At 37.1% G+C, this 11,905-nt stretch overlaps 1 protein-coding gene across 2 annotated transcripts; it reads right to left on the reverse strand.

Annotated features, from left to right (window-relative positions):
• Window positions 1-2,191: 2,191 nt before the first annotated feature.
• Window positions 2,192-10,928, reverse strand: LOC120633474 (esterase FE4-like). Of its 2 annotated transcripts, XM_039903684.1 has the most exons (4): window positions 10,893-10,928; window positions 9,295-9,422; window positions 5,745-7,033; window positions 2,192-3,357 (listed from the first exon to the last, which is right to left on the reverse strand). In XM_039903684.1, exons 2-4 carry the CDS (start codon window positions 9,343-9,345, stop codon window positions 3,144-3,146), a joined length of 1,554 nt encoding a protein of 517 aa, XP_039759618.1. In that variant the 5' UTR covers window positions 9,346-9,422; window positions 10,893-10,928; the 3' UTR covers window positions 2,192-3,143. The 2 variants fall into 2 exon arrangements, with proteins under 2 accessions (XP_039759618.1, XP_039759617.1); XM_039903683.1 differs by lacking the exon at window positions 10,893-10,928 and having other exon boundaries at window positions 9,295-9,879.
• Between the last annotated feature and the right edge of the window lie 977 nt (window positions 10,929-11,905).

Consider the following 11,905-nt stretch of genomic DNA (forward strand, 5'->3'; position numbering starts at 1 on the left):
GGGTGGTAACTAGGCCACCATTAAACATTATACATAAAGGAAATTAGGTAACGATTATTCGGTACACTGGTAAATAAATATTTTTGTACACATAAAACCCCAAGCATTTGAAGTTATTTCCCGAATATTTTATAGTTAAGCACTTCAAAACAAACGCATCGGGGACAGTTTTATGATAGCGCCATGTTCAATTCACGTGGTTTATGGCGGCGCGGGGCGCGGGGGAGCAATGCGACGTGAACGCAAATTGTCCATTATCCACTGCAGTTTAACTGCTCCGACTTAAACTGCTCACCTAACTGTTCAATTGACCGTGCCTTAATAAACTAGGTACCTTTTATTACAGTTAACCTAGTTACGTTATTGGTACGGAAGGTTGCTCTAAGGCCTTATGGCTTTTGATAGCCTAGAGGTAAGGACTCGGTTTTTACTTCGGGGGCCGAGTTCGAAACCTTTGCGTTTCATGTAGTTAAATATCCCTTGCTTTGTACACATAACAGTGAAAGAAAACATCTTGAGGAAACCTACTTGTTTGAGAGCTCTCCATAACGTTACCAAAAGCGTGTAAAGTCCACCAATACGCACTTTACCAGCGTGGTGGACTAAGGCCTAAACCCTTCTCATTGTGGGAGGAGACCCGTGCCCTTTAGTTGTCCGGCAATAGGTTAATACGACGATGATGATGACGATGACTGCTGTATTAATGTGGATACTTTTATGCGGCCCCAATTACGTAACAGTTATTGCTGATAATAATTTGTTAATTAAAAATGAAATTAAAAATGTATAGACAAAAATATTCCTCATTCCCTTTCAATGTAGTGCACATTATTCTACTAGGCAAGTACGCACACACACACACACACGAGAAACTTACGAGTATACAACATATCTACGTCTTCGATGGCAGATTGGCGCAGTGGGCAGCGACACTGCTTTCTGTGTCCAAGGCTGTGGGTTCTATTCCCACAACTGGAAAATGTTTCCGAGATGAACATGAATATTTCACAATGTCTGTATGTATATTATTCATAAAAATAATCATTAGACATCTTAGTACCCATAATACAAGCTACGCTTACTTTGGAGCTAGATGGCGACGTGCGTGTTGTCGCAGTATATAAAAAAATATATCAAAAAAACGTAGGTACACGTTGTCACAAATGCTATGCGAAGGTGTATTTTTTGTAGCTTCCCCTTTATATCCCGAATCCTCTTGCCACTTAGTCCCGCCGGTTCGTAGGGGCCTCATTGTACGCCCGACGCCCGGGGCCCGGCCAAGTTTCGGTTGTAAACGCAGTTGACAGCTGAACAGCTTCTGCCAACTTTATACTTTGCGGCACTTTGAGACTCTTTGCCGTTTTTCCGGCCAAGTTTACTTAACTTTTTATCGTCTGAGCTTTTGTGGCTTCACCATCGCGTTGGATGTAAAACCTTTTTACATTCGATTATTACTTAGTCTAAGTGAATGAAATAAAATGCCTTTAATCTGAACTAATATTATAAAGTCGAAAGTGTTTTGTTTCATACTTAATATTTGGCATAGAGTTAGCTGGAAAGACGGAAAACAGTAGATGGTATTTCTTAAATATGGCACGAAATCGTCCGAAAGGTTGTAAGTGGAAGGGGTCACGAACCTCAGCAATGAGGAACAAGACGTAGAAAGAGAGAGTATCTCTTGAAATGACTTCTCCGAAGCTTCTGCTGATATGTTGTGTGATGATATAAGATGTTCCAATCAAATATTATCTTCAATCAGCGTGCCGTACCTAACGTTCTCATCGGGAGCGGGATAGTTAACAGATGTTTCCCATTGTCGTCTCTCATTGTCTTATTCCCGTTTCCATTAAACCTAGGAATCGCCTAAATCGATTGCCCATAATTTAGACGGTCTATAGAAAAGAAAACGTTTCACTCGCTCTTAGGTTATAACTAAAAAATGGGTGCAGTGCAAGTATTAAAGAAGGGATTTTTCTTTAATGGCCCATGTTTTCAAATAAATAATGCGTTTTAAATTATAATTCATTGTATTCATAGACTAGATATCTATCACCTTTCGAGAATCACTAAATTAAGTTATATATAAAAAAAATGGCATACATGATTACCCTTAATCACTTAATTTGTTTTTTATTACATTTTGGTACTTACCTATCACAGAATTAATATTTAAACCCAAAATAATATTTTGAAGCTTCCCAGACTTTAATTAATAACTTACCCCCTTTAATATTGTACAGCAGTTACGTAGGGAGAGAAAATTTGTGTAACTAATCAAACATACGAGTGTAACGTTTATTTGTTAAGCCCATATAAACAGTTGGTTAGTTTTTTTTTTTTCATTTTACGCCGTAGTATTCTCCGAATACAAAAAAGCCTTTAGACACTCCATGTCTGAGTCTGACCGTTCTGTTCTTCCTCGTCTCGTCGGAACTTAATTGTGACTCTTTTGTGGCCGCTTTATTTTACACTCATGTAGGGGGGTAACCACTGCAGCCTTTATTTGGTCGGCCCGGGGGCGATTATTACTAGACGTTCAGTTGAGTCATAGTGTCTTCTTGATACGTGAACAAAAAAAAGCTACAATACGAGCCTGTACAATGGACGATGGACGTTGCGTGATGCCAAGTTCTGTTAGTCCTATTCAAATAAATCCAAGAAATAAAACACCCTTACAATGGAGTGTTATACGCTGACATACGTTGTGGTTTGGTTCAAATTATCACATTACTAAGCAGGTACATACCCCGTGGCGTGCACTTCATACAAGCACAAAAGCACTGGCTACCCTAAAATTTTTGTATGTGTCATAAAGGAGAAGAATTCTTCCACTTCATGACATCTTTCTTCTATATGCATGCCCTGGTCAAAAACCCTGTGCATACCCTTTAATTCCATGTTTTTTATAGATATGCGAATGAAATGAGAACACTATATTATATGCATATATACGGTTGAATCTCTCCTCGTGTAAGTATAGTACCAATAATAATATGTCAATTAAGAGAGATTATTACACACAACTTAGGGATACCTTAACAACTAAAAGAGCACCGTTTATATATTGTATAATATGCGCAAGAGCATTGGTGCTCTTTTTCTTTTTTTCTGTGACACTAGTAAATAGAAATAACTATACAAAATTAATAATGGCCATAAGAATTGTTATTAAAAGGTTTGAACTCGTACATTTTCCGTCTATATTTGGTGTAAGTGCAGTTCCAGAAGCTAACCATGTCTTCGTCCCACAGTGGTGCGGTGGTGAGACGTCGGTCTATGATCAGGGCTATGGGGTTCGTTGATCTGCTCGGCCGCCATCTTATTGGGATGAGGCTGGACGTCTTTGGCGTAGGGTCACTGAAAAAGATTTTTTTTAATTATTATCAAAATAGTGAAGTATAAAATTCCATCTTCATCATGAGTTTCACAGTTTATAAATGTTACTTATATTTTATAGAGCACTGGCACAAATGAGTGATAGTATATTATACACTACACGGTCAGCTGATGCGAACTATAGGCGCCGCCATATTGGCCTCGGCTACTCTGACGAGCGCCTGTCACTTTATCTAAGACGAAAAAGTCTGAGACGATGTAATAAAAGTTTCACTTTGATATAAATACCTACCGATACCTACACGTTTTAGTTTTTTTTTCGTCTCTGACCATTTATCCCTGGAACGATTGCAGCGATTTTAACAAAACTTTCACTACACAATACTTTGTTAGGAGTTTTCTAAGCTTCTACTTTATTGGTCTAGAAGCACAGTTTAAAGAGAAGGTATAGTAGTTCATGACCTCATTGTAAATGCCGGCATCGTCTACACATGACGCAGAGTATAGATACTATGTATGAGTAGATCTCATATTACTGAGGTTAGTAAAACTCCTTTAAATATTGGATAGAAGCAGGCGTTACTTTGCGGAAATCCATGATATATTATAAAAATTTAGCTTAATTTGCTATACCTACTCCGCGAAAAGCTGGAGAATCTTTATTGTGAAATTTATACAGATCTTCGGCAATGTACGGGTACCCTCTACGCACGTTTCGTTCCGAAACCGAAGCATCCTAGGGATATGTTGACTTTACAATGAATAATTGTAAACTTAACTTTACTTAACAATTTTTATAATGTATATGCTTTTCCCGGAGTATAGCAAATAAGGCTTAATTTTCATAAGTCTCCTTTATTTTTAGCGTGTTGGAATTCGCTCGTTTCTAATGTCTTTTTTCGAAATTACCATAAGTTTGGCGTGCAACCTTTAGATTATTTAAAATAATATGGTAGAGATGATACCTTATGATCATGAAGAAAGACATTATAAATTGCAACCATAATAATTACGCAAAAAATATATTAAAATTACATTACCGATACTAAAATATAATATTATATTGTAACGTCGAAAAAATAATGATAAGCAATTAAATTATTACAATCATTTAAGCCAGTATAGTAACGGCATTTGTTGCTTTTATCTGAGAGCAGTTTTTATTTGTTTGTAATTGGGCTTAACAATAGTAGAACCACTCTCGAAATGCGGTCTGCATTTGACGGGCCGCCCGTGCTTAGCATTCGCGGCGGCGCGGCGGGCAGCGTAAATAAATTTGTCGATATAATAACGCGGGGACGTGACTCGCATACTAAATCGCGGCACGTCGGATTTTTCACTGAACCGGCAGCCACGCTAATAAAATATCACTAGCTGTTCTTCCCAGGTTTGTCCGCGGCGTGTTTACGTCTAAGTTCTAACTTCATATCTATCTAGAATAAGGGCGCAATTGCTTGTGTGGCCTTTTATTTTGTTTTTGGTGACTAGCGGATGGCCGCGACTTCTGCGTAGAATTTCTGACTGCTTGTGAGTAAGAAGTGTATGTGCTGTGAAAAAGCGGTGTGGGTAAGACTTCGGTTAGGAAACCCGAAGCCTTACCCAGAGCCCAGGCACCACTGACTTTCGAAATTACGTGCGTTTTGAATTTAAGCAATTAAAATATCACTTGCTGTAAACGGCGAAGGAAAACATCGTGTGGAAACCTGCATGCCTGAGAGTTCTACATAACATTCTCAAGGCCGTGTGAAGTCTACTTATCCGCACTTGGCCAGCGTGGTAGACTACGGCCTAACCCCTTCTCATTCTGCGAGGAGACCCGTGTTCTGTAGTGGGCCGGTAATGGGTCGCGATTGGAATCTAGTTGTAGCGCAAAGTACTTAGTCAAGCTTGATTGTTAAAAAAAAGTTACCTATTTACTTTTTAGTTGGTATGAAAATAATTTAAGAACTCTTTTTTTTTGTGTTGGTTTTTGTTTCGTGTCTAGAAATATTATTTGATAAGTTTGATTTTATTTCTGTTTGAATCTGATCGATTTTGTTCAAGTTCTAAATGTTGCAATATATATCAAAATAATGGAATAAACAGTAGGATTCGAACCTGCATCATATTGATTATCGCTTTTAGTTATCGTTTTAGGACTCCGGTTACCCGAACGTTATATCGATATATTTAGGCAGGTATATCTCTAGTTAAGTAATCAAGCTTGTTGTGTTTTTTTTGTGATTCTTTAAAGGTTCAAGTGTATAGCAAACTAGAATCACCACAAGTTATTAGCTAAAGTAATATCGCAAGTTTGTGTTAAAACTATAAATATATTATGAGTACATACATGTGCGGTTTTTCTTTATATAAAAACACAGGGTCAAATCGTGATTAGATATTAAAAACGATTTGATAAAAAATCTTACCTATACTTAGCGAAGTTCGTCCACATTGTAACCATACGTTTCACCATGTTCATCTCAAAGAATCTCGTGGGTAGAGGAAATACATACGGCTTAAACATATACATCAGTTCATCACCATGCGATGCGCCTTCTTTGAACATAAAACCTGATATAAACTTCGCCATATTAATGTATCCATTGTATTTAAATAGGTAATAATAAATCGGTTGGTCAGTCGACCGGGAGTACATTCCAGATTCTATAGCAGCTGGATATTTGATATGAAGATCTGAAGATAGATCTACTAATCGCATAATCACATCATCCTTCTTCTTAGATAAATAGTGATTTAAAATGTTTGTAATCGTATCGTTCTTTATTGCTACCGAAGGAAATTCCAAATCATTCGGGATTAAATCAAAAGGATTCACTTCTTCTTCTACTTTTCTAATTTCATTACCGTGGGTTTTGCTAACGAAATAAATTCCTTCGTTGTCGTTATAGCCGATTATAATGGGCATTTTCGTGTAATTGCCTGATTTGATTATATCGCTCGGGTATTGCGTAATGATTGGTTCGACTCCTGGAATTTCCTGCTCAACGCAAGGCACAAATAGTGTTTCTGCCATCACAAACTGTCTATGTTTTGAATATTTGATGGCAGCTATTAACTCTCTAGCAGTCCTATTTGAAAGAACATTGTAAATTTTATAAGGATCAGTGCCGTTGTAACCAAATTCTTTAGCTACTTTGCTCGCTGTTTTTATTGGCTCATATTGTATCGCCCAGGGTGCAATTGTAGCGCCACTTTGAAGAATCGCTCTATGAAAGAGTCCATTAGCAGCTGGTGCTAGAAATAGATATGAGATGGATACCGCACCGGCGCTTTCACCAAATAAGGTTATATTATCAGGGTCTCCTCCAAATGCTTCTATGTTATCCTTAAGCCACTTAAGAGCAGCTATTTGGTCTTTTAAACCAGCGTTTCCGGGCGCTTCTTTGATACCCAGACAAAGAAATCCTTCGACATTCAATCTGTAATTGATCCCCACGAAAATAACTCCATGTTCTATAAAGAAATCTGGTCCATACAAAAACGTAGTTCCAATTCCTTCGTAGAAGCATCCTCCATGTATGAAAACCATAACTGGCAGAAGTTGTCCGTGAGTTTTATCAACTGGGGTATAGACGTTTAGTTTTAAGCAGTTCTCGTCACCAATAATGATCGGACCAAACATTCTTTGCGGGCAACGAGTATTTTCGTCTCGGGCTTCGAAGATTCCTCTCCATTTCGGTGGTGGTAGCGGCGCCTGGAAATTGATAATACTCAATTAAAACTCTCAAGCGGCCGAGACCGCGGATTGTCGAACTTTTTACAAAATACCTATGCCCAACAGTGGATGTCAATCGGTTGAAGTGATGCTGATGAATTAAATTTTTTTTTAGTAAGAAATACGGATATTAATAAATTTTGTCACACTTAATTATATTTCACTAGCTTCCTCCCGTGAATTCGTTGAGTTGGTCCTTAGTCAGATTCAGATAGCTTGCGTCCGCATAATCTAAAATAGAGAGAAGGAGAGAATGTGCCAACATAACTTTGGTAGGGATCGGAAGAACAAATCTTAGGCGTCGTAGTAAGCTCATGGTTTCGAACATTTTCCTACTTAGCTCTTTAACATGAGTGGACCATGATAAATCTTGACCCATGTGTGTTACATTCTAGACTCAAACTTAAACAAAACTTAATGTTTTTTATACATTTCTACATTCAGATATTACTTGTATTGTGTCCTTAAAAAATAAACTATTATCGACTCTTGCGCAGCAAATAACCACAGCATGTTTTAATAGTTGGACGAAATTTGATAGATTGCAGAACAGTTTACTTTCCTATTGTAATACCAAATGTCTTATAAACCTTGACAATAGTATAATCGCCATATAAATAACTACTTAAGTATATGAATGGCGAATAATTATCAAGTGAGTTATAGCAAGCGGCTACCACGGCCAGGAAATTCCGATAGGTTCCTGGTAGATTATATTCATTTAACTGTATACTTAGTTATTATTCATCGATAATAAATTAAAATGGTTGTTATAATATACCTGTGGTTAACGTGCCTTGTGGTGACGGCAAATCAGAGTGCCAAGTGTGAGATTTTCTACCTACGTTAACTTACTCGATCCCGAGTAAGTCAACTAGGATTTGTATGGTATCCAGCAAGCGCCATCCGGGGAAAACGTACGGTCACTAGATGGCGTTCTTTCGATTCCATACAAACCGTAGTTAACTTTCACACTTTCGAAAAAGTAAACGTAGCTAGCAAATCTCACACTAGGCACTCTGAATACAGTTGTCACCTACCTACCTTTTCCCGTGTCTTTCGAGGCGACTAGGGAATATAACATTGATTAAAAACACTAATAACATTAATATTGTTGTAAAATAACTTGAAGAATGTTGCGTGGGGTAGGGATCTGGTATGTCATCTATGTACAAGTTTTAATCATAAACTTGCTATGTTGTGTACTGACTACTGGTAGGGTTGTGATTGCAACTTAAATATTGTGAAGAAAGTGTGGATGTTTGCTACTCAATCACGCGAAAACCGCTGAACGGATTTGGATGAAATATAGCAAGCATGTTATGTCCCGATTCCTAAAGTAGTTCCCGAGGGAAAATCGAAAATTGTTTAGGAGCATTTGGTATGCATGCCACCTATGCCATGGAAAAGGACATGTACTTTCTATACCGATCTCGCAAATAGTTGCCGTGGTAGGATTGAAAATTGTTACCGAAATAAGCTTTAGAAACAATTCTGAAGTCCACGCAGACGAAGTCGCGGGCCTAGCAATATATATTTGTATGAAAATATAGCCGTAATTATAAATGGGTAGGTAACCCATTGTCTAATTTTTTTGTGTGACCATTGCAAACCGTTGAATGTTAATTTCATTGAAACTCCAGGTAGGTATCTACCTAAGTATTTTTGATGTATTTTTATTTTTGCTTTCAATAGCCCATCACAATTTGTACGAGCTCTCCAAAGCACCTCCCATATTAGGTCCCAGTCATTATTACCTGGTAATAGTAAATTCATTACCCTACCATTAGCCCTTAACTGCAATCCTATGCAACCAGAAAAAATGTTAACGGGCTAATCTGTTATGGGTAAGGCTGTTATACCCCTAATCGGGTGTCCTAAAATAACGCTAAATCGTTCGCGGCACGTCTTAGTCATTGGGGTAACTAGCGTACGCGGGTGTCTCAAACCAAACCAGGCCAGAGATAATTCAGAGATAATTCAGGAATTATAAATTCTAAATTGCTGCTTCCGGGGATCGAACTCCCACACATAAGACTACAGCACTTACCAATGCGTCAGGAAGATCGACAAAGTTAACATTTAAAAAGTCAGAGTAAAACGGAAATATGATATTTAGTTATTATTATTATATTATGTTATAATAATTTCCCTAAGTCGAGTATAAGTGATATATCGGTTTTGCATAGGCATTCCTACTAGCCTTGTTTAAAAGAAAAATATACTTAGATAAAAATTACCTGAAACCTGTTTCTCCGATCGACAGTAGCATACGGGATCCCCAGGTACATGTAAATCCTCCCAGTGTCACTCACTGTCCCCCTCACTAGACCGCTCCCCACTCTCACTACGGGTGCCGGCTCTTTCACTATGTTCGCGATAATCAGCGATAGCAGCACCACCCATTTCATTTTAAAAAAACGACTGCTTTAAATTTCGAACACACCAGTAACTTTAACACCCAAGGTTTTTATAGTAAAAATTTTCGACCTTTACAACTTTTCAAAATTCAAACACTGTCCTTTTTCTAGGCTTCAAAAGGCTAGTATCCATAGCAGACAAGCCCGTTAAAAAGATTTGTGAGTAATTCATGACTTTTTTAGAAAAAATATTAATAATTTTTTAAAAGTAGATCACATTGATTTTGAGATAGCCGTTATTTTTAAGGAACAATTGCGAGAGACCCGAATGTTAAACCGACCATAGCACGTCACTTGTAGAATAAACTTGAAAATATTATAGGCCTGATTCGTTGACTGTTTTTGCTTGTAAAGGACACACCAACACGTTCGAAACTTGGCGAGTGAAGCAATACAATGTGGAATGATTAATGTGTGCGTGCTGACCGCTGTTCACGAAATACCTTGATCTGTTCGAAAAAAATCGCATTTTTTAAGTCTTCAAAATTACAGTATCCAAAACAACACAAACTTCCTGCGTTATGAACTAAGAGTGTTGAAAGTCTACTGTTTATTTAACTGTTGCTCTATAATTAGGTTAAGCAATAGTTTAATTTTTTGTTTGTAACTAGCCTGTGTTTTTTGTCTGCGTTTATTACTTTTTCTTTACAAATCCCGTGGGAACCGTCTGTTTTACTGGGATAAAAATCAGTCTATTCTCCATGCCAAAAAACCAGTTGATTGGTTAAGCTAGGGTGTGAAGTAAGCACAAACAATAAACAAAAATACAAACGAACAAACTTTCGTATTTTGTTTAGATGATTAAATTCTATATTTTGACGGCCGATTGGAAGTGGGCAGCGACCCTGCTTTCTGAGTCCAAGGCCGTGGGTTCGATTCCCACCACTGGAAAATGTTAGAGTGATGAACATGAATGCTTTTCAGTGCCTGGGTATTTATATGTAAGTATATTATAACACAAGATACACTTACTTTAGGGCTAGATGGCGATGTGTCCTAGTATATTTTTTTTTTTTTATATCATTATAATTCATTTGGAAGCCTGTTAAAAAAGAAAGGTTCCTAGGTGTGTTATCTAAGACTTACTATTCTACGACCCACCGTGTCGCATGGGCCGCGTTTATCGACCCCTTTAGGTCTTATAGAGATTTTAAAGGAAATAACCTGCCTTAGGAATTGGGCTTTTAAATGTAAAATAGATTTGCCAAACTAATGTTTTTTTGGACGAACACATGTTTGGTTACTAGCAAATTAACGGAAATATACCTCCTATATGGAAAATTTAAAGTTAGGTATGTACTATAGTTCAATAAGCAAGGAATTCGATTGAGCAAAAAAGATTCAAGAAAAAACAACTTCCTTTTTATAACTCAGAACCAAACTAGATATTATGTCATAAAGGATTTTCTTAAACATACCTAATTGTGTGTGCACTTCCAATGAGATTGGAGATAATTCTGAATACAACTGTTTATGAAACTAATGAATTGATTTATTTCAGTTTATTTTAATACTATTGGATAGAAGCAGGCGTTACTTTGCGGAAATCCATATATTATGAAAATTAAGCTTAGAGTATATATAGCATATTCTATATATATTATATATTCCGCGAAAAGCAGGACAATCTGTATGGTGTAATTTATAATTTCTTCAATCCTTATAAATTACTCCATACAGATTATCCTGCTTTTCGCGGAGTATAGCAAATTAAGCTTAATGTTCATAATACTTTAATACTGTTTTTTATACGGTATCGCCACAGAGTAATTTCTTAGATATAGACTAGATATAGACCGTAAGGGTTTGTATCATTTAATAGAATAAAATTCATTTAACTTTACGTCTTTGTGGTAAAATTTCTGTCTTTAGTGTTGACGAGTTCTGATAACGCAACCCAATTTTCTTATCAATATTATTTAGTTTGTATTTATGTCTACAAAGTATGCACGATTCAGACACTCATTCGGTATCAACATAATGTAAAATTAAAATAAAGAAGCTCGTAACACTTTTTTTATTGATAATCTTACAAGAAACTGATAACAAAGGAATTTCTGCACAAACCATGCACGCGTGACGCGTGGAATGGTACCAAGAATGCTGGCTGCATTTTTTCTTTGAACAGCCAGGCTGATCCTTTGCGCAAAAAAAGAGCTAGCCACCAGCATGGTTTGCATGGGAGACAATTATCTCCCCGGGGAAAGTATAAAAATTAATCTTCTCCCACAGCTTTATAAACTCTCAGAGCACTGGCACACCAGTGGAAATAATATCCAAATAATATATATTGTGTAATAATACACGAGAGTAAACTTCTCCTATTCCATGTTCGCGTGCTTTAGCAGGTGGACACGTTGATTATAAGGAATCGGGGGATATAATTATTGTCTCCTGCCCGTGCTAACAGGGTTACAGCACGTTTAGACAT

The sequence above is a fragment of the Pararge aegeria genome, chromosome 21 (genome assembly GCF_905163445.1).
Source record: "Pararge aegeria chromosome 21, ilParAegt1.1, whole genome shotgun sequence".
Lineage (NCBI taxonomy): Eukaryota > Metazoa > Arthropoda > Insecta > Lepidoptera > Nymphalidae > Pararge > Pararge aegeria.

Bases quoted from the DNA above. Each gene is read 5' to 3' on its own strand.
- LOC120633474 (XM_039903683.1), bottom strand. From the start codon at position 9,465: ATGAAATGGGTGGTGCTGCTATCGCTGATTATCGCGAACATAGTGAAA. The intron at 7,034-9,294 runs GTAATTTTTATC...ATCAATTTCCAG, and splicing joins ATCGGAGAAACAGGTTTCAG to GCGCCGCTACCACCACCGAA. The intron at 3,358-5,744 runs GTAAGATTTTTT...AATCTTTTTCAG, and splicing joins ACGAACTTCGCTAAGTATAG to TGACCCTACGCCAAAGACGT.